Raw genomic sequence first — 22980 nt, 5'->3', positions numbered from 1 at the left:
TAAAAAAATAGAAACTTAGAAACTTGAGCAATGGAAGGGCAGAGTTAATAAAGAGAAAAAATTAACTACATTAAAAACAAAGTCTCACAGTACAATGGAGTAACATATGTTCATTCAATCTATTGAATTTAACAAGATATGCTGGAGAAGAGTTTCTACACTCTATTTTCCATCTATATGGCCTCTAAACACAAGCTTCATCCACTCCCAAGAAGAAGAAATGGCAATATGTTCCAGTGCTAAAGGAAAAACTGACTGGGTCAGACTTCCTGAGAAATGATGAACATTGATTCACAAAACTATGTACCTAACAAGAGGCATGGAAAAAGAAGAAATACATATGGTCTTTATTTGCAGACACTATAACTGTCTACCTAGAAAATCCAAAAGACTCAACTAAAACTATTGCAACAAATTCCAGAGTAGGATGAGGTGGAGGGCATGCTGTGGATGATAGTGGAAAGGAGTGCGGCCTCAGGACTGCTGTCTCTGCCACCCAGTAACCATGTGATCTTGCATGAGCAATTTAACTGGGCTCTAAAGCCCAGTTTCTTTATCTATAAAACAGAAATAATATTAGGATCTAGGCACAGGCTTACTGTGAAAATTATATGAGATAAGATGCTTAAAGCAGTGTATGGCACACAGCAAGTACCCATAGATGTGAGCTGCTATACACAGCAATCACCAACCAAAATGAAATTAGAAATCCATTCACAAAAAAGAATTACTTCTGGGCTTCCCTGGTGGTGCAGTGGTTGAGAGTCCACCTACCGATGCAGGGGACACGGGTTCGTACCCCGGTCCGGGAAGATCCCACATGCCGCGGAGCGGCTGGGCCCATGAGCCATGGCCGCTGAGCCTGCGCGTCCGGAGCCTGTGCTCCGCAACGGGAGAGGCCACAACAGTGAGAGGCCCGCGTACCGCAAAAAAAAAAAAAGAATTACTTCTTTACAATTTCTTTGTAAAATAGCCAAGAATAAATCTAACGGAAAAAAACAAAAACAAACAAAAAACCAAGACAGCCCCATATGAAAATACTCTGCTATATCCTTTACTAATGGACACAGAATTGCTGCATAAGTGGAGAGATATATCATGTTCCTGGATGGGAAGCCTCAAGATTATAACTGTCAGTTCTCCCCTAATTAATCTATAAATTCAATACCGTCCCAACCAAACAAGATTTTTTACTTAATCAGTTGATTCTAAAATTCATCTGGAAGAGAAGGTGCACAGAAGAGCCAAGAAATATTTTTACAAGAACAATGAGAATCAAGTCACTTGACCATGTTATCAATACTAGAATAGACAAATAGATCAATGGATCAGAATAAAGAATCCAGAGTCATACCCATATATTTGTAGGGTATCAGCAGATCCTAAATGTGGCATTTAAAGACAGTGGATGAAGGGACTTCCCTGGTGGTCCAGTGGTTAAGAGTCCATGCTCCCAATGCAGAGGGTGGGGGTTCAATCCCTGGTCAGAGAACTAGATCCCTCATGCCGCAACGAAGAGCCCACATGCCGCAACTAAAGATCCCACATGCTGCAACTAAGACCCGGTGCAGCCAAATAAATAAATATCTATTTAAAAAAATAATAAAGACAGTGGATGAAAGATGAACTAATCAATAAATGGTATAGAAACCATAGGACACACATTTGGAAAAAATAGAATTAGAGCCCTACCTCAGAGCAGACATCAATTCCAGATGGATTAAGGACATAAACATTTTTTAAAACTACACAGAAAACCCATAAACGTGTTAGAAGAAAATACAGGAAAATAGTTTTACAATCTTGAAGTAGGATAGACATTCATAAGACAAAACAAAACTCTGAAACCATAGGGCAAAGATGACAGAACTAACCTCCAAATTACAAAAACTTCTACACAACAGCAGACACTGTAAACAACAGGCTGAAAGGGATCACCAAATATATGTAGTAGTCAAAAGATTAATACCCAGAACATATAAAGATATCCTATAAATCGCAGGGTAAAAGGTAGATGAATGAGCAAAAATTTTCAGTAAGTAATTTATAGAAAAAAATATATACCTGGCCAAAAAAAACACATGAAGTAATGTTAAGCCTCCTAGTAATCAAAAAACTGCAAATCAGAAAACAATGAAAAATAACTGCAAACACATAGAGCATTTACCACATACCAGGTACTGTTCTAATCACTTTATATAATTAGTTCATTTAACCCTCAAAACATTCCTACAGGGACTTCCCTGGTGGTCCCGTGGTTAAGACGCCATGCTTCCACTGCAGGGGGCACGGGTTCAATCCCTGGTCTGGTAACTAAGATCCTGCATGCCATGCAGGGTGGCAAAAAAAAAAAAAAAAATCCTACATATTTGATGATATTTTTCTAGGTATGATAATGGTATTATAATTCCATTTTAAAAGCATCACTATCTTTTAGAATATACACTGAAATATTTATTTATATGCCTGATATCTGCTACAACATAATATGGGAAGGAAGTGTGTGGGCAGTATTGATGAAGCAAAATTGGCCAAGAGTTGATAATTATTCTACTTTTGCGTATTTTGAATTTTTCCATAATAAAAAAAATTTTTTAAGTCACTATGAGGTATGTACTACCACTATCATCCCCCTTTTACAGATGAGGAAATTGAGGAATAGAGAGGTTAAGTAACTCTCTAAGGTCGCACAACTAGCATGTGGGAAGACTCATGATTTGACCTCAGCCAGTTGGGCTCTAGAGTCCAGTTCTTAATCACTATTCTATACTCACTCCCAAAGTCAGATATCATTTTTTACCCTTTAGAGAAACAAAAAAATTTATTTTTAAAAACCTGATATTATCCAGTACTGATAAGTGTAAGAGGAAATAGGTATTTATATACTTTGTTTGTGGGGTATATAATCTGATATAATCCAACTGGAGGGTAATTTGGCAGCATCTAAAAACTTTTAAATGTACTTACCCCTCAATCCAGCAAGTTTTTTCTAAGTATCTTTCCTAGAAAAATATCTGACTATATGTACAAATAGGCAAGCACACAGATGCTTCCTGAGGCACTGTTGGTAATAGCAAACCACTGAAAACAGCCTAAGTGTCCATCAACAGCAGGATGGCTAAGTAAATGATGGTGCATCTATATTATTCTGAATTAGAATGCAGCAGTAAAAAGAATGTGTTCTGACAGCAAAGGACCTCTAAGCCACATGGGTCCCATAGGAAGAATTCAAGTTGCAGAACGAATGCATATTGTGAGCCTAAAACAAAGCAAAACCATGTATTTGTGTGTGTATACAGATACACATACACACTCATGAAATTATATGATGTCTGATGTTCGCTTCAAATTAAAAGATCTGGAGTGACACATACAGACTTCCTACGAAAAAGGGGTAGGATGGGGGAGGGGTCACAGGAAGCTGAAGAGAATTTTAATTTTATATTCTCATATATATTTATATAATTCTATATAATTTATATATTTTTAAACTGAACTTTTTACAATTGGAACATATTTATATATTACTTATCTAAAAAATAAAACAAAATAGAAAATGAGAAATTAAAAGGAGGATGGTAATAAGAATTTCATTTTTAAGTTGCCTGAAAGAAGAGTTGGGGACTTCCCTGGTGGCGCAGTGGTTAAGAATCCGCCTGCCAATGCAGGGGACATGGGTTCGAGCCCTGGTCCGGGAAGATCCCACATGCCACGGAGCAACTAAGCCCATGCGCCACAACTACTGAAGCCTGCGTGCTTAGAGCCCGTGCTCCATAACGAGAGAAGCCACTGCAATGAGAAGCCCGCGCACCGCAACCAAGAGTAGCCCTCACTCAACACAACTAGAGAAAGCCCGCGCACAGCAACGAAGACCCCATGCAGCCATAAATAAATAAAATAAAAAGAAAGAAGGGTTGCATATCACTGGCACCTGAATTCAACATGATTCCGAATCTCACACAAACCACACAGTCTCATGGCTCCCTCCTGAACCTGGCTGACGCCCTTTGACAGAGACCCTTCACCTGGAGGGCTTCTGAGTGATTAAGGTCTAGAAACAGTTGCCTATGAGAACTCCAGTTTCATCCCTGCTCTTGTAGTATGTACTCCCTAAACTTCTGCTTCACAACCACTCTCTCTGTAAAGAGGTTAACAACCAGTTTCTTCAAACGGGTGAGCTACTGAGCTCTGATGGGAGCCCATCAGGGGTCGAAGGCACGGCTTACCCCACAACGGTGCCCTGTACTAGGTACTCAAATGGCTGCTGCTGCTCTGGCTAGCTAAGCACAAAATGTATTTCCAACTTCAAGACGAATCCACTTTTTCCTTTTAGACAGTCCATTTTGTCATCATAGTAGTGGTCACGTCCAAGGCCTGGGTCATCAGGCTGCTAATGTCTTCTCCTGGGCATGGGTGGCCCACATGGTCTGGTGTTACTGGGGAGACTGAGGCCAGACAAGCTCCGGTGTTTTTTCAGGTTTCTTGATGAACATCAGTGGCTGGCATTTGAATAGGGGCATGAGATGGAAGGAAGACAAGAACCACTAGAACCAACTGTGGCCCTATAAACAGAAAGGAAAGTAGAGCTCAACCGGACAGATGCACAGATAACCCAGATACCAACTCAACAATTAATTTTAAAATCTGATTCTTCCTAAACATGCCCACATTAACAAACCACAGAGGGACCCTGAGATTCAGACCTGATCCAGATTTGGGCAGGAGCATTAAGTGTTTATAACACAAATAGAGAAGAGAGATGAGGACATGTCAAAGAGGACTGTGTGTGACCTACGATCCTGAGGTCCTATGTCCCTGACCCACTGTCACATTTAAGCCCAGCAATGGAGTTCCCTAGAGATGGACTGGCCTGGCTCTTATTTTTATTCTCAACATTACATAAGCACCAATGTAGGGTATTTTCATGTGGCAAGCATCAAAGTATAATCAAGACCTTCTAGAATGAGGTTCTCTCTGAGGAATCAAAGGGCAGGAGAGCCCACCCACACTACCCACTCCCTGACTGCATGGCCTTCCTCATCCACTGGCCTCATAACTCTGACAGGGTTTAAAGGGAAAGAGGCCCTGATGACTTTCCAAAAAGAAGCCCACAGTGACATCAAGCAAGCTGAAAAAAGGGAGGCAGAGGGTGTGAGTGTTGACCTATGGATTCACCACCACCATGTGCATCCCTGGATCACTTCTCTTCCATCAAAACAGGGGGAGGAGAAGGGGAGATGAAGCTCTGTACTCCTCAACCTGGTCTGCTTGCTGTGGCATTTTCCACCATTACCCTGAAGGCTATTAGTGGTAGAGGAGTGGTCAAGGAGAGGGAAGGGGGTGCCATGGAAGCTGATAGGCCAGGAGGGCCTGCTATGCATCATAAATTATACACAACAGGGCTATAAAAGTGGGATCCATGAAAAGAAGAAAGGAAAAGAGAAGAAAGGAGAGGACTATGTCTATGTACACAGTAGGAAAAACCGAGCCCTCAAGAAAGAAGGTCTCTATCGTAGAGGAGGACCACCAGCTTGGTGTGAAAATTCAACAAATAACTCTCGTGTCAACTCCTTCCCTGTCATGATAGACACCAAAGGCCCCAGAGTCCTCATGCTGGCACAGACTGAGGCTTACTGTACAAGGGGAAGTGGAAAAATCATACAGCTGGAGATAGTAGAAAAGTAAGAATACTGAGGTCCTTTCCTGCAAGACTTCCATTACAGGGCTTCTCAGGAAGGCGAAGTTCCAAAGAACTTCCTTGTTTCCAGATTAGTTGGCAGCACCAGGAATCCTGAACTTGAACTTTATTCCTCCCCAAGATTTCCTGCCCTCTCGATAATGGCACCGAGGAGGAGAGAGGCAGGAGTCTCTGTGTTCCATCCTGTTCTGCTGGAGTCCTGGAGCCTAATGCAGGCCACCTGCTAGTCATTTTCCTCTGGAGGAGGCCCAGCCAGGTCAGGTCTGTGCCATCCCAGGACTTGGCTCCAGTCTCTCTCTGCCCCACTGGGAGGGTCCTGGGCCACTGCTCATTTGTCCAACTTCCCGTGTCTACAGTCAGGTTCTTTCCCCTATGCATGTCACATGAGGAAAGTGGCAGGTTTTTCTAAGGACACCATCAACAGCTTACAGAGGCGGAATGTCTAACCAGCAGAGCAGTAATGAAGTGAGAAAGGAGGTAAAAGGCTGCAGTGCCACGGCTCCCTCCAGACTGACTGACTTTGAGAGCTGGCGGCCAAGGCTCTGAGCTCAGTTACCATCCACATACTAGTGCCATCCACCTAGACACTTTAGGACTGGATGTCAAGGAGTAATTTGCCCTTTATGAAAATACTAGACACTGTTGTCTGCACTATACGCTCTCTCCATACAGGTGATTCCTGAGAGACTTCCCATGTTCTTACATACTCTCCCTCCCTGGCCACAGTTAACTGGTCAAGGGGTGGGCAGCTGACCCAAGCAGGGCCAGTGAGTCTCTGCCCTAGGGTTTTTGGATGCCAGTCACTCTCCATGACCTAATCTACAAGCTGCCAAACTCAGAAGCTCTTGGCAAGAGAAAAAGGAAGGAGCTGAGATCAAAGAAGAAACAGAAAAAAAAAAAGAAGAAACAGAGATGAGCACCCCAGAAGGGTAAGTCCTGGCAGCACTGTGGTCTCTGGGTCCAGATATTCCTGAGCCCCGCTGCATTTGTGCTCTTCCTTTGGCTTGGTTGCTCAGCTCTGCCCTTGGATTTATGAGCTAAACATTCCCAGTTTTATTCAAGTTAATGTGAATTTGGTTTCTGTCACTTCCAACCAATTTGTCCTGACCACTACAGAACCTCTATGCGGTAGTCACTGGGCTTCTCACCCACCTGAATGCCCTCACTGACAGATGACCAAAGGGTCTTGCCAGGCACCTATGGGACACCTTGAGGCCTGGCTAAGAAAAGACACCTCGACCATGAAATCAACAGCTGGTGGGTCTGCTAGGAGAGCAGATAAACAGGGCAACACCGTCTGGCCTGGAACTTCAGATGGGGGATGAGGTGTTCTCTTATACTTAGGCCCAAGGAGAGCGCCAGGGAAAAAATCTACTCTCCCACACAGAAGTGGGTGGGGAAGACAGTCTATACAAGAGCAGATAACAAGGATGCTGCTTGAGGGATGGGATTACAGTTTCTAAGGAAGAAAGCCCTGATCTTCAGAGATCTGGCCTCTGGGATTCCTTTTTACAGACTGATGAGAGTGAAAGTTCTGCCTGAAACCACAAGGCTCACTCTGACAGGACAGAGTTTGGTCCACTCTCAGACCCTTCCATTTTCAACAACTAGGGTGCGAGGCATCTGAGAAATAGGCAGTTTAATGATACTTTCCAGGCACTTACCTGACTTGAATAAAGACACACAAAATAATTAAAATAGTGATGAAAACACAGGAGTTAACTTTACTACAAAATTAAAAGTTTAAAAATACACACACCCAAAATTAAAACTTTGTAACCCCAAGCAATTCCTTTGTTACAACTTCTTTTATCTCTTTCCTATCTTGATCCAGTACCAATGGTACCAAAACCAAGGGAAAAATAAATCTGACTCTATGAGCAATCTCAAATATTCCACTGCTGAATCCCTCTGAGTGACAAATACCAAAAAATGAAGAAGGAACCAAGCAGAAAGTTCACACATAGGATATAAAATTTTGTTTTTCTTAAAAAACAAAAAATAAAACCGAAAAACCCACATTCTGTCATACAGAGTGAAGTAAGCCAGAAAGAGAAAAACAGGGACTTCCCTGGTGGCGCAGTGGTTAAGAATCCACCTGCCAATGCAGAGGACAGGGGTTCAATCCCTCGTCTGGGAAGATCCCACATGCTGAGAAGCAACTAAGCCCGCGCACCACAACTACTGAAGCCCGCACACCCTATAGCCTGTGTGCTGCAACTACTGAGCCCGCATGCTGCAACTACTGAAGCCCACACGCCTAGAGCCTGTGCTCCACAACAATAGAAGCCACCACAATGAGAGGCCTGTACATCACAACAAAGAGTAGCCCCCCACTCGCTGCAACTAGAGAAAGCCCGTGTGCAGCAACGGAGACCCAATGCAGCCAAAAAACAAACAAAAACACAGACACACACACAAACACAAACACAAATGACAAGCCAGAGAAAAATTCTAAAAAAAAGAAAGAGAAAAACAAATACCGTGTGCTAACGCATATATATGGAATCTATAACAACAGTACTGATGAACCTAGTGGCTGGGGCAGGAATAAAGACAAAGACATAGAGAACGGACTTGAGGACAAGGTGGGCAGGGAAAGGGAAGCTGGGACGAAGTGAGAGAGTAGTATTGACATATATACACTACCAAATGTAAAATGAATGGCTAGTGGGAAGCAGCCGCATAGCACAGGGAGATCAACTCGATGCTTTGTGACCACCTAGAGGGGTGGGATAGGGAGGGTGGGAGGGAGACACAAGAGGGAGGGGATATGGGGATATATGCATACATATAGCCAATTCACTTTGTTGTACAGCAGAAACTAACACAACATTGTAAAGCAATTGTACTCCAATAAAGATGTGAAAAAAAAACCCCACATATACCTAAAGCAGTCCCCCCAAAAAACTCTCTCACTCTTTTTTCTTTCTGACCGCACAGTGTGGCTTGTGGGATCTTAGTTCTCCAGCCAGGAATCGAACCTGTGTCCCCTACAGTGGAAGGACAGAGTCCTAACCAGTGGACTGCCAGGGAATTCCCCTCTCTTACTCTTTTTTTTTTAACTGAAGCTGGCCCTATGTCAGAAGGACATTTGAAGTCATAAATCAGAAATTAAGTATGAGGAAACCAGGGCCCATTCATGGGCAACCACATTCTGGAGCATAAAATAATAAATGATATCAGATGTTATATAAAAACGCTGTAAACATATCACTATATATTGCATGAATAGACACATGTGTACATGTGTTTACGTGTATCTATCTATATACACCTATAAAAATTTTGAATCAAAACATGACAAGCATTTGAGCTTCAGGTTCCTCCAAAGACCCATCTCCTTACAGGTAGTTACGGTGTGGAGCCAGACACAGTGAGCAGCTCCCCGTTCCTGCTTCTCTCCAAGCTATTCCACACCCACCCAAGACCCCGAAATTCCACCCAGTCCTTGCTCTACGTAAAACTTCACCTCCATGCTCCTACTCAGAACTTTGTCAGCAGCCCTCATCTCCCCACGGCCAGCCTGAAGGCACCAAATTCCACCTCCTAACGCCCCTTACTAGGCAAATAACTTGGCATATTTGTTTTCTGGGAAAAGTCAACCCCTCAATGTTTCATTTCACCTCTTTGGAACACTGGAATAAAGGCCAAACACATCAGGAGCCACAGGGAAGCGCTGGGGCCGGGGCAGTACCTGACTCAACGTCATGCCCACCATCAGCGCCACCAGAACTTCCCTTAAAGTACCAACATGTGGGGTACGGTACCTACCTACCTATGCCACCTGTGATCTGTGGGGACACGTGTGCATACACACCTATAAATTACCAAATTACAGACTTTTGACGTGTAAGTCTACTGCCCTACCCAGATAAGATAAAATAAGATCACCTTATCTTTCCAAATTGTGCTTCTCCTTGGGAAGAAGAAATTTGAAGGCAGGGGTTTTGCCAACTGGAGAGTCCCACCATGAGCCGTATCAGCCACGCCAGATACCAAGAAAGCACATGCCAGCCCAGGCCACTGATCCCTTTCCTGCTGAGTCACCATACCTCACCCCCACCCAAGCAACATGAAGAACACTGAGATTACAGGTCCATCCTTCACCACCTCCCCCCAGACCATTCTTGGCCCAGGGCCAGTAGGTGGCTGCCGGCCACTCAGCCCTCAGTTGCTGACTATCCGAGGTGGAAAGCTATGCTGTGGCTCAACTCCCAGATGTAGGTATTTGGCTCCTGGGAGGACAGAGAACATGGGCCCAGTCACAGCCTTGGGAAGAGGTGCATATGCCCAGCTGGGCTGTCTTGGCCTTGCCCTCCTTTGCCGAGAAGGCACACACAAGTAGACACACACATACAGCCTGTGTTTGCTCCTTTCGGTAAGGGGGCACCCAAGATGCTGCACACATAATCACACAGCTGCACCCACTGCTTGGTGTTTCCACTCCTGATGAGGAGAGGAGAGCAGTCCGTGGGCACACGCATGCCCCCCACATATAAACCCCTATGTACCCACTGTGCCCTGCAGGAGGAGTCTCTCTCCTCAGTCTTCCTGGGTACTCGTGATTTTTAGTCAGCCCAGGTGTTAAGCCCCGGCCATTTTCTACCCACTTTGGCCTGTCTCTGTCCCTCCCTCTGCCCGCCCACGGTAAGTGCTTTCAGGCCACACAATGAGTGGGAGGAGGAGAAACACTTCTATTGAGGAAGGCGTTTTGTTGTTTCATCACTAAGGGGGGGCTGGGGTAGGGGAGGAGGGGGGACCCACAAAATTTCTAATAAGCAGTTTCTCTCCTCAAAGCTAAAATGATTTTCTTTAATTGCTCAGTGGGCCAGTTTATTGCGGGGGGGGTCTCTGCCCCCCCCAGCCTAATTGACTTACTGAAGTTTAACAGGGGCTTTCACCTGGAGAGACTGCAATTATTCCCCCCATCCCACATTCGTACCTGGGCTCTCCCCGCAGGGGGCCTTTGTTCCCCCTAAATACAGCAGTGACACAAATGTCCTCAGCAGCAGGGGAACGCAGGGAAGTGGTAATTTTCAGCCCAACGCAATTAGCTGAGGGCTTTTCAGCCTTCCCCTTGAATGGTGGGGAAACTTCGGCATGTGGGAACGGTGAGCTGGGGCTGCTCGGTGCAAGTCAAACAAAAGAGGCCTCTGAATTGGGCCCTGTGGTGAGCCAGACCAGGGCTGGTGGGGGCAGCTGGGACTGGGGGCTGGACAAGGGACCTACATCGTCACCCACCCAATCTGTGTCTTCCAATCAGGGCCAGTGGCCCCAAACAGCTTTCTGGGAGGCAGAGGCACGCAAGACGGTTGACTTGTACCTGGCACCACAGATCTGCATTTACGAAGCAAAGAAGAAGGAAAAGGTGGTGGATTGAGCTGGGGCGGGACAAGGGGGGCCAGAGGACCACAGTGCTGTGTCTGTCCGGCTCTCTCCAGAGGTCCTGGGGCTGGAGCTCACATTACGTTTGGGCCTTCACGGACAGCCCTAAATCAGGAAGCTTTAGGGAAAGAGACGGGCTCCCCTGGGAGTGCAGAGACGGGAGACCCAGGGCTCCTCTAACACTTAGGTCTACTGTTGCCGTCCCAGCAGTCCCTACTGCCCAGCTAAGCAGAGGAAAGCGAGTCCTCTGCTTAGGGGTGGCCCTGAGGCTAGGGAGGCACAGGGTGAAAGCAGCTTGTGGCTTACTTGAGGTCAGCGCCAAGGTATCCAAATATGGGCTCCAGCACTGGAAGTAACCACTGAGCCGGCAGCAAGCAGGCCTGCCAGCCTCTCACTACCAGCCCTAGGAGAGCCCTGACCCCAGACCCAGGAGAGAGAGAAGCAGTTCTCCTTGAAAGAATGAAAAAATGAAAACTAGAAACAGAAGGGCTGGGTGACAGATGAGCTGTGCATGGGTGAGGGAGAGAATGAGAAGCTGAGATCCGTGCCAGGCAAGAACACAGGCCCGGGCAGGCAGCAAGGCAGGCAGCACTGTGGGCACTGGAAAGGGCCCGGAGCTGGGACTCAGCAGGCAAGCTTTCAGTGCCAGATCGGCTGCTCACAAGCTGTTTGACCTTGGGCAAGCCTGTAACCTCCCAGGGCCTCACATTTCTTGTCTGTACAATGGGAAACAGTTGTACCAGAGCATTGTCTTTAACTTTTTATAAAAGCAACAGAAAACTTTTGTGAGTTAGCATCTCTAATAGATTTATAAAACAGGAACCAGAGGAGCTGTTCCGGTTGAGCACAGGTGAGGGGTGGGGGCCGAGCCACACCCACATGGCCTCCAACCTTCTGCCTTTGACGCAGACCTCAGAGCCCTACCGGGAAATCCCAGAACCTGAAACCATCCAGGACTACTGTACTACTAACACTCCACTAAGAACGTTACTACCCAGCAGAACCCAGGACTGATGAAAAGGAACAAAGCTGAGCTTCCCGTAGCACAGGCCACTCTCTACGGCCCTGCCTCCCGGCTGCCCTCGAGTCACACCAACAGAAGTGGGATCATGCCCCCATTTGCCATCAAAACCCTCACCACACACGACAGTCTGTGAGAGCCCAGATGAACTATATTCAGGGGCAATTACCTCTGGGGCACCTGGAGCAATTCCGCATGTGGCTGATAGGCAGTGGTCAGGTCAAACTTTTAACCTCTTTATCCAAAATTGAGATCTGGCTTTAAACACTACTACAGTAGGACATGCTCCCCCAACCCCGCTCCCTCACTGGCCTGGACTTAGGAACGACTGTTCCTGTCCTCACCCCACCTCCAGCCCTGCCGAAAGAGGTTCAAAGTGATTCCCTGCAGAGGAGTCTACAACGTAAAGGGTGGCTAAACCAAACACCCACAGTTCAGAGACGTGAAAGTGGACCCTCCCCTCACGCCCTGCCAGCCCTGGAACGGCCTCCTCCTTCTGGGAGCAGCCCATACTGACCACCTGCAGGGGACAAGCAGGCCTGTTGCGCAGAACAACTGGCTTGGCTGCAGTCACATCGGGCCTGGATTCTGTCTTCCCACCTTCTGCTGCCCCTGCATCAGCCTAGTGTCCCACCTGCACAGCCACCTCCCCCTTCAGATGGATGCTCCTGCCCTGGGACTGACCACCACTGTCATGGAACAAGGCCTTGCCTGGGCAATTCCTGAGCTGGAGGCAGGCAGAGAGAGGGACCTCATTCTTTCAGCAAGTACCTGAAGGCTATCCAAGCCAGCCCTGTGCTAGGAGCTAGGATGTTCAAGAAAATCAAAACTCAGTTTTAAGGCCCAGCCAGAGAGTCAAGTCTTCAGTTCATTTTTTTTTTTAAATTGGAAACAATTCAAGACAATCAACAAGTTCTAATCCCAAATGAGAGCAAGATCCCTGTGGGCTGAGAAAGCAGACAGGGTAACACAATGGTTAAAAACCATGAACTCAGGGGCTTCCTTGGTGGCGCAGTGGTTGAGAGTCCGCCTACCGATGCAGGGGACACGGGTTTGTGCCCCAGTCTGGGAAGATCCCACATGCCACGGAGCGGCTGGGCCCGTGAGCCATGGCCGCTGAGCCTGCGCGTCCGGAGCCTGTGCTCCGCAGCGGGAGACGCCACGGCAGTGAGAGGCCCGGGTACCGCAAAAAAAAAAAAAAAACAAACATGAGCTCTGGAGTCAGATGCCAGGACTCAAACCCTGGGTGCATTAATTACCAGATGTGACTTTGAGCATGTGAATTAACCTCTCTTAGGCCTCAGTTTCCTTGCTTGTAAACTGACAATGGTGACGGTACCTATTTGGAAGGATTAAGTGAGATATAAAGGGCTCGGCATAGTGCTCGGCGTTTAGCTGGCACCCGTATGTGTCAGTCATCCTCGTCCTCATCATTATCACCATCATCAGCTAGGCATTAGAGAGGCACTGGGGACTCCTGGTCCTGAAATGGCCTAGTAAAAGAAGCCTGTATCATTCCCCTCCTGAAGCACCAGGAACTGGGTTAAGAAGAGAGACCTCGGGTTCCCTGTCCCTATTCTGCAGATTACTTCAGAAAGCTACTGTCAATGCTGATGACAGATAGGACGAATTAAACCTGGCCAGGGACGCAGGAGATCTTGAGCCAACCGGGGGCCTTAAAGGGGCAGGTTGGAATCTGTGCCCCCTCAAACTGACCACAGCCCCCTTGGCCCTCTCCCTCGCTCCTGCTCACTCTCTCCCATCAGCCTACTGGCTGGAATGCAGGGGTCCCTGTGCCAGAAGGCCCAGGCTAGGCAGGAGGCCGGGAGGCACAGGTGGTTCTCAGAGGAGATCCCTGAGCTCCAGAAAGTATTTCCCCCACAGGCCCAACAAAGCTGGGGCTTGTTGTTGGTCAAGACGCCTTTGCTTGTCTGGGCTGCAGCCCAGACGGTGAGGCGGCTGGGGGAGGCCAGGGGACGCAGGGCTGCAGGGTGTGTGTGTGGCAGGGAGGATCGGCCAGCCCTTTTGGCACCAGCTTCCTCCTTCCCTGGGTTTCTCACTTTGTTCAGCACGGCAACCCAAAGAAGGCTGGGGAAAGCACTTTTCACTACCCAGCAAATAAAACCACAGGGAGAAGGAGAAGGATGAAAGGTTTGGGGGTTTTTAAATTTGGTTTTGGGGTATTTAGGTGGTTTTAAAAAATAATAAAAGGAAGTTGTTCCTGCAACCCAATTAATTTCAAACCCAGGATTCAGATCATAGCCAACAGTGATCTCACAGCACCTAACACATATTTTCCCTCTTTTGAGACTTGAAGTCCCAGTGGAGCAAGAGTTGGTCCCAAGAGGCCAGGAGGGATGTTTTCTACCTCCTGGATGGGAGTGGTTAGGGATGGGGCACAAGCATGGCTTCAATCAACCCTACCACAAAACTCTGGGACTTTCAGCTCTCCAGGTCCACAAACACCCATGCAGTCCTACTAGTCATGGGTATGCATGGCTTTCCAAATGGAGGTATGACACCAGAGGCTGCTGGAGCCCACTTATTCTTAAGAATCATGTCCTCCTAGCCCCAGGCCTTGGCAATGGGCAGAGGAGATTCCAATGGGGACCTTAACTTATCTGTTTCCTTCATTATTTCCACGAAAGGAGCCCTCACTCACAGGTCATTCTGCCTCTGTTGGCTCTCTTCCACTGGGCCCCAGAGCACTGACTCCAGACCTTCCTCGGTCCTACTACCTTAGAGAGAATGAGGGGAGGGATTATTCACACTGGGTCTTTGACAAAGGAGAGCTTTTCATACAGCAGTTTAAGGAGACGTTCGGACTGGGAATTCCTTCCCTAAGCAGCTGCCTGCCATCCCATCCAATTCCTCAAGTCTAGCTCAACCCACTCACACCACATGCCCAACACTTGCTTTGGAACAGATTTTTTCCTGGTGGCATGTTTTTGTCATGCATTTTTGAAGTCACAAACTATAAAAACTATGGGGTTTTCTCTTTGGAAAAACATTAGGATACCAAAAAGCTCATTTGATTGTAAGTTTCCTTTCTTTCCCACTAAGGCACTTGGGATGGGACACAAACCTTTCAGAAGAATAAAAGAAATGACACAGATTTGCAAACACACTTGACAGTGCTGGGGGTTCCTGATTTACTGACTGGGTGACCCACCTCACTTCAGGCTTTCATTGCTACACAGTACCTGTGCCGCATACTGGGTACTGTTAGCTGCTGCTAAGTTGAGGTATTCTCAAGTCAAAGGTTTCTAGAGAACCCACTTCCCATCTGCCTCCCTGCTCCTTCTGTGGAAAAGCCAAGGAGTTTAGACCCTCATGATAAAGCTGCTCAGAACCCTCGGGTCAGCTGCCACCAGCACAGGCCTGGGCCTCTGCCACTTCAACAGCTCCTGCCTCTTCTGTGCTCAGGCCCTGCATTCTCCCAGACGACCACAACTACCCACCGTGACTTGCTTGAGAAGCACACATCTTCTTCCAGAAAACGACATTTCCTTGCACTCCACCACCAATAGGAGGAAAATTCACAGAAAAGGGGAGTCCCAGAAAGAAGACTGGGCAAAAGATAATCTGGAGAAAAATATAAGACCTTCAGGAAACACAGTGATTGCCAGAAACTCAATAACCAGGTCCCTAGCTCCTCCTCCATGCTCTAGGGAAGAGAAAATGATGAAATCCAGTGGCTTTAAGAATCCATATATATGTACACTCACTTATGTAGAGCTGTCTTCTTGAGGTGACCCCGTCCCAGGAGAAGCAGTGACATCAACATAAAGTAATGAAGGTTAAGGCAGAGGATTCCATGTGGATCATCTCAGGTTGTTCTTGCTTGGGGGGAGGGGCACCCAGAGACCAAGGAACCTGCCTGACACCCTGACACACACTTTACAGATGCCTGGGCTCAGAGACAGGTGACAGATGCATACACACAGAGCTGCGGAGAGAAGGGCACAGAACCTGTGCCTGAAAATTAAAAACCCAGCATTGGCTATCTATTGTTCAGTTAATTTTCATTAGGTGCTAACTGCTTCCTCTGATCATCTCCTCTCCTTTTCTTTGGAGAGGTAGAAAGTGCACAAAGGGATACTTCTCCCTCTTTGTGGGGAGGAATGGGGGAAAATGAGAGGGGGCAGAGAGGAAGATAGAAGTAAGCTGCCTCGTAAGTACCTGAGAAATAAGGTGTTCAGTGAGCTCGTAAATCTCACCCAATCCCCTGAAGAAAGGGATCAGGCCTCCATCAGGGATTAGGTCTAACCACCACAGGAAGACATCCTGTATATTTAAAGTCCCGGGAACCTCAAGGAGGTTGAGCTAAGTCAGAGACCTGTGGATTAAAAGCAAAGGATGGTTTGAGTGGGAAAAAGCAAAAACTCTAGTCCTTTGATGAAGTCACAAGCAGCACTGATTCTAAATGAGATTTTTTCGAACTACCATACGACCCAGCAATCCCACTACTGGGCATATACCCTGAGAAAACCATATTTCAAAAGGAGTCATGTGGGCTTCCCTGGTGGTGCAGTGGTTGAGAGTCCACCTGCCGATGCAGGGGACACGGGTTCGTGCCCTGGTCCGGGAAGATCCCACATGCCGCGGAGTGGCTGGGCCCATGAGCCATGGCCACTGGGCTTGCGCTGCGGAGCCTGTGCTCCGCAACGGGAGAGGCCACAGCAGTGAGGGGCCCGTGTACCAGAAAAAAAAAAAAAAAATTTTTTTAATAAAATAAAAAAACAAATGAGTTTTTGTACCCCTGCTCTTAGGACCCAAGCCATGGGGAAAAACTCTCCCATGACAAAACAGTACCTTTTCTCAGCTTCCCTAAGAACACTGAACACCAGATAATCTGACTAAACAGAACCTAGACAAGTTGTGTCTTCGAGCAAGCCTCCTAGATCAGAGTTTTCTTGGGGACTGATTGTACTTTAGACATGAGCCCTAGGGAAGCAGCAGCAGGAAAAGGAGTCAGAACTTTAAGGCCAAGCTCATCTGACTGACTCAGATAATCATCCATGGACAGGACCAGGGAGCCCCTGCCTGGACAGAAGTTACTATGCATCCCAGAAGGCCCAGTTAAAGGCCAGCCCAGCCCAGCCCACCCCCTCCCTGGCCCCAAAGGAGAAGGGCCTATGCTTTCTAGGAAACAGCAGTTGTGTTAGACCCTTGCACTGCATCTGAATTCCTCCATTTTGTAATTTTAATACAAAAGTTAAGATGGTCAAATATCAAGTCTCCCAGGATGGCAGGCTTTCTGATCAACATTTTTCTTGTCATTCCAAATTCTTCAATCTTAGTTCCAGGGGCTTCCCTGGTGGCACAGTGGTTAAGAATCCGCCTGCCTATACAGGGGACACGGGTTCGAGCCCTGGTCCGGGAAGATCCCACATGCCGCAGAGCAACTAAGCCCGTGCGCCACAACTACTGAGCCTGCGCTCTAGAACCTGCGAGCCACAACTACTGAGCCCGCGTGCCACAGCTACTGAAGCCCACGCGCCTAGAGCCCATGCTCCGCAACAAGAGAAGCCACTGCAATGAGAAGCCCGCGCACCGCAACGAAGAGTAGCCCCCGCTTGTTGCAACTAGAGAAAGCATGCGAGCAGCAACAAAGACCCAACACAGCCAAAAATAAATAAATAAAATAAATTTAAAATCAAATTCTTCAATCTTAGTTCCAGAATCGAGGTGCCCACCACCACCAGGGCTTTTTCGCCTTTTACTGTCAAGGAATGAGGGTGGACTCTAAGCAATCTCCACTGGTCCATCACTCCAGCCACCTTGCTCCAAACTCTGCCTGAAATCCCTGGGCGCTCCACAAAGTTATCAAGAGCAATTCCTGCCTCTTCTTCCAACCTAAATACAATTATACTTTTAAAAGGGAAAAAAACAGCCCAGGGAATCCCCAAAGAGGCCTGCTGCACTCTTCCCCCTTGCAATGAAGCTTAATAATGAAATGCCCCGTGCTCCAATTAGTAAGAAATGCTCATTTTCTCCAGCTGAACACCCCCTATAGATACGTCTAATTTGTTCCCATGATTCCATCTCTCTCCTCCGTCGAGTTTGCACTTAAAGGTTATGATCTGTTGGTGCCTCCCAGCCAGGGCCTGGCAAGACAACCTGGGGGAAGAGACAGTGTTTTCTATAACCTTGGAGCCCCAGCCTGACTATCCCTGATACCCCTTCCCTTCATCATCACATCCATACACATAATCTGTCTCTTTCAGGCTCTTTATGAGTTGTCCACAAAATGGAAGAGAACGGAAAGGAGAAACAACATTTGGAAAAGTTAAGGGAAAAGAAGAGTAAAAGAAAAAAAGAGGGGGTGGGTATTGCTGTGAGTGCCCATTTCTCAATGAAAGAAATGTCCTTTGCCATGGAGGGACCCAAAACAGGAGCTGCTCCTTCCTGGTGGGCCCCTTTGGAACTCAGGTCCCTCAAAGGTCTTGGAGCTCCAGCTTCTTTCCCCTCATCAGGCCTGGTGTGTGACTGGCACCCATTCCTGAGACAGTCTGAAGGGTGCCAACAGCAGCACAGAGGAGCCCCTGTGCTCGGGGAACCCTGGCGGGATGTCTCTCCCAGGCCACCTCATCTCAGTGGCCAGCCTGCATCTCTGCCTTCTGATTGTATGGAAAGTGAGGACACAGTCCCTTGCTAAAAACCTGACTCCTAGGATGAAGGCCCCACCCCCAGCACCACACCAGATGCCAGGACCATGGCCTGGCTATAGGTGTGGGGTGGGCAGGTCCTCCCTGACTCAAAGGTATCCCTAGGTTTCTCTCTCCCCAGAAGTAGAGCAGGCCACAACCAGGTTGATGCTCCCAGAGTCTTCCTCTCTTCAAATCATGCATATGCATCTTCTCTCCAGCCAGGCTAGGGGCCCAGAATGGGTAAAGACACCCTCTCCCCCGGCTCCCGGCACATGGCTATACTGCAGCGAGGAGAATGGTAAAGACCGAAGACATCCTGTTAGACCACCCCTAGTGGGTCTACCTGTTACGAGGCCCCAGTTCTTCTCACTGGGGAAAATGCCTCCCCTTCTGTCCCTGGTTTCTAGGGCCTCTCCCCTTAACTGCCGGAGATGAGCATTTGCGATTTGCCAATGCTCCCCCAGACACTTTGCCTCTTTTCTGCCTGGTCCTGTTCTCCCCTGACCCTTACCAATTGCTGGGTAGTCATCTGCAGCAGACTTATGCTCTCCCAGCACCCCTCCTGCTTGCCTCCACCTCCTCCGACCCCTGGAGACAAGGCCCTGCCCTGGCTCCCTGAGACTCACAATCTGTGCTCCTGCCGTACTCAGTCACAAGGGGGATGTAACTCACTTCAAGCTTTACGTGGTAGAACTAACCGCCCCCCTCGGGGGTGGGGAGGGGGGCAAGCAAGCGTGTGCCTGAGCATCCCAAGGTGCTCTTGTTTTCCAGGCACCCCGTCGTAGTCTCTGACAGACGCACGGATGGGGGAATCCTCTGCCAGCCAGAGTTGGCATCTCACCCTATCTCTCAAATCTGCCACTAGCCTCCAGGGCCGAAGACCCTCCAAGAAGAAGAGGCCCTGCAAGACAAAGACCTGAGGCCCCCCAGCCTGGCCTCCCAGCCCAACACAGGCCCGCATTAAAATCAACACTCCGTGAACACACAAAACTGACAAGGCAGAGGGGGAGCACACATCGGATACAAAGATCGGGCTCTCGGGAGACGCGGCCTGTTGGTCTCCCATGTTAGCTCCAAGTGACTAAGCGCAGGGTGGGAAATAACGCCATCGTGGCCGCCAAAGCTCCCGCCTGGGCTCCAGGTTGGGCAGCCTTTTCACGGGGAGGATGCCTCTGCCTGGAAAAAAAATGCAAGCATTGTGTGGGAGCCATTAATGCGTGAGCCTCTGCACATTCCTTCAAGAAGCAGGAGCACACTAGTCCCTGAGCCCCCAGCCCTGTGCCCCAGCAATTGTACAGGCTTGGAACACACTGCACATGCCACCTGGTCCTTCCCCCCAGGCCCCTGGCTCTGTGAGCGGTGGGGAGGGCCCCGCCAAACACCCTGGCTTCATTGTGCCCCAGAAAGAGGGGACTAATTACTCGCCTACACTCTGGAGCGCCCAGGAAGAAAACAGAGGCCAGTGGGGTGGAGAGGGTGGGAAACAGGGGTGGCGGGGTTTGAAGAAGGGAGAGAGAAAGCCACAGGATACATTTCAAAGTTTCTCTAGCAATTTGGGGGTGGGGGAAAGAAAGCCTGGTCCTGATGTGAAATCATACAGAGGTCAGGGCTGGGTCTCCCACCCTTGTGAGAAAGTGGTGAATCGAAGACGGTTTATCAAACGATCATTTTTTTCTTTTGAAACTGGGAGGCAGCAGCTTGGACAATTCTGCAGATGTGCTTGATGAATTAGGGACAAAAATGGCCCTTCTCTGCCCCCCTCCTCCCCTCCTTCTATAAGGGCTCCCATCGGGGGTTGCTTCTCCCTCCACTGCCTCCTGGGCCCTCCCCTCCCTTCTTCAGTGGTCAGCTGAGACCCCACCCACTGCTTGCTTTTGTACTCTTGGCCTTTGGACATACTGACAAGGGCCTTTATGAGACCCCAATCAAGACCCCCATGTCACAGGTACCTAGTAGAGACACCAGACCTTTTCAAACAAGGGACAACAAGGAGAATCGGCGGGCCCATTGTCTCTCCTCTGTGCTAAGTGAGATGAAAGGGGCCCGCAGCCCCCTCCCCACAGCCCGCCTGCCAATCACCTCTAGTTATTAAGGTCACAATGTGTAAATTCTTTTGACCTGCACCTAATCAAAGATTCACCGGCCCTTTCAAACCCGAATGGGGAGGAGGGGAGAGATTCCCTCCCATAAACCCAGCAAATTCTCCCTCAATAAAATTTCTCTCTCTGATTCCTTCTCTGCTTCCCATCTCCACCCCTTCGCTTCTCTTCACTCCGCCCTCTTCACCACTAGCTTCAAACACAACTGACAAGCCCCATGGAATTACTACCCTCAAAAACCCAAGGAGGATTTGAAATTTTCTATTTAATTCTCTTTAAATAAAAAGTTTTTGGACAGGCATAGTTGCCCAAGGAAGCCCAGAACCTGGGCAGTCCCTGGGCTCTGATGCCAAATCTCTCCAAATGGCAAAGTGGCCGACTGGCTTTTTTCTCTCTCCTAAATTAGCCTCTCTTGCTTTGCCCAGGATACCATTATACATGGAGAAAAAAAACTGGGATGAATGATACTCCCTCACATTGTCACTTAGCATCTCTAGCTCAGTTTCTGACCCTCCAAAACCCAGCTTACACTGAGTGGTTTTGTGAACTGAGGTGAAAAAAATTACCAAGCCCAAAGTAGGCAACCCTCAAGAAAAAAAAGAAAATAACCATAAGGTAGAACAACACAGAACAGAATAGGAGCCAGAGGAAAGAACCTGAGAGAAAGCAAAACTTAGGATTTTTTGTGGTTTGAAAACTACAAAATGCTTAAATCAAGCAAGGAGAATAAAAGGCTTGCCAATCTCCATCCATCAATATCAAGCTACACATTTTTCTCTTACCTATCTTGCCTGTCACTTAGAATAGGGAGAAGGCATAACAAGAAAGGTAGTGATACTTTATGTAAGTTGCCCCCAAATCCTCATTTGTCTACTGTCTGCTCTTGGGGATGCCTCGCTCTCCCTTTACCTGTCTCTCTCCTTCTTTCTCTCTCTCTCCTTCTCTCTCTGCTCCTACTTTTCCTCCTGCCTCTGTGATGGTACCTTTTGCTTCTTGGTTTCTCCCTGCCCAGCTGTCTTTACTTCTCTCTGAGCTTCCTTTTGGTGCTAATCCCTCATGTTATTTCAACTGTCGTCTCCATGCCGAAGCCTTCCACATCTCAACCCTGGGTCTGAGCTCCAGGCCACCACTCCTGGCTGTCTCTGGCCATGGCTACCTCACTGTCCCTTCACTGCCTCAAACAGAACTCAGTCTTCTCAAAGCTAGGGTCCCCGTCTGCCATCAAGCCCATAGAGGAACTCAGGCAGGTCTCTCCCCTCTCTCCCCCACAAGCAGTCATGACCACCTACAGACTTTTTCCTGTTTCTCCTGCTGTCCTCAGGAATCCAGTCCGTTACTGCTAACAAAGTGTACTCCGGAAAAGCATCCAAACAGCCTCAGTCTCCCCCCCTCCAAAGTATCCTACACACTGTGCCACCACATTAATCATTTAACTGCTTCAATCTGGCCAAAGATCTTCCATGGTTCCCTATTATTCTCAGATTAAAGTCAAACTCTGCTCTTCAAAGCCCTCCAAAACCAGGCCCCAAAGCTCCCCTCCAGCCACATTGCCCACTACTCCTTTACACAAACTTGTCTGCTCTGAACTCCCAAACTTACCTGCTCTGAAAAACTTACATTGAGCTTCCCTATCCTTTAGTATGTCTTTGCTCATACCACTCCCCTGCCCTCAAGTTCCTGTCTGCAATTTAAATAGAACCATCTTTTAAGTCCCACTTCAAATTCCATGTCATCTAAGAAGCTCTCCTTATTTAACAAAAAGGCTACTGCTTTCCTCTGATTTCCTATCGATAACCTTGACAGTTGATGGCACTCACACTGCGTATATACAGTGTTGTCTGAGTACATGTATTATTTTACCAACTGGAATATAAGCCCCTGGATGGTAAAAACTGTCTCTTGTGCTTCATATTCCCCATGCATCCTTGCACACAGCAGTATTCTTGATACATCTATAAGGCTGGCACTCAGAGATATGCATTACATAGAAAATTAGTTCTGAGTTTGCCTTGTCTTTTTAAAAAAATTTCAGTATTTTAACTTATTTCTTTTCCCACAAAAGGTCCCAAGTATGAAACCATGTTTAATGCTGCAAAAGCAAGTGTAAGGAAGGACCTTTTC

The 22980-nt window shown here is 47.8% G+C and overlaps 1 protein-coding gene across 2 annotated transcripts in view; it reads right to left on the bottom strand.

The window, feature by feature from the left end:
* FBXW4 (F-box and WD repeat domain containing 4) overlaps positions 1–22980 on the bottom strand; it is an 81034-nt gene that overhangs the window by 19527 nt on the left and 38527 nt on the right. Inside the window, exon 6 of one of the 2 annotated variants that reach the window (XM_073794045.1) lies at positions 16453–19936. The exons of the other annotated variant lie outside the window; for it this stretch is intronic. Coding sequence (XP_073650146.1) covers positions 19828–19936 — 109 coding nt within the window. The 3' untranslated portion in view covers positions 16453–19827. Of the gene's footprint in view, positions 1–16452; positions 19937–22980 lie in introns of those variants that run through there. 2 annotated transcript variants of the gene reach the window in all.

The sequence above is a fragment of the Tursiops truncatus genome, chromosome 16 (genome assembly GCF_011762595.2).
Source record: "Tursiops truncatus isolate mTurTru1 chromosome 16, mTurTru1.mat.Y, whole genome shotgun sequence".
Lineage (NCBI taxonomy): Eukaryota > Metazoa > Chordata > Mammalia > Artiodactyla > Delphinidae > Tursiops > Tursiops truncatus.
This window is presented reverse-complemented; position numbering and strand designations above follow the sequence as displayed.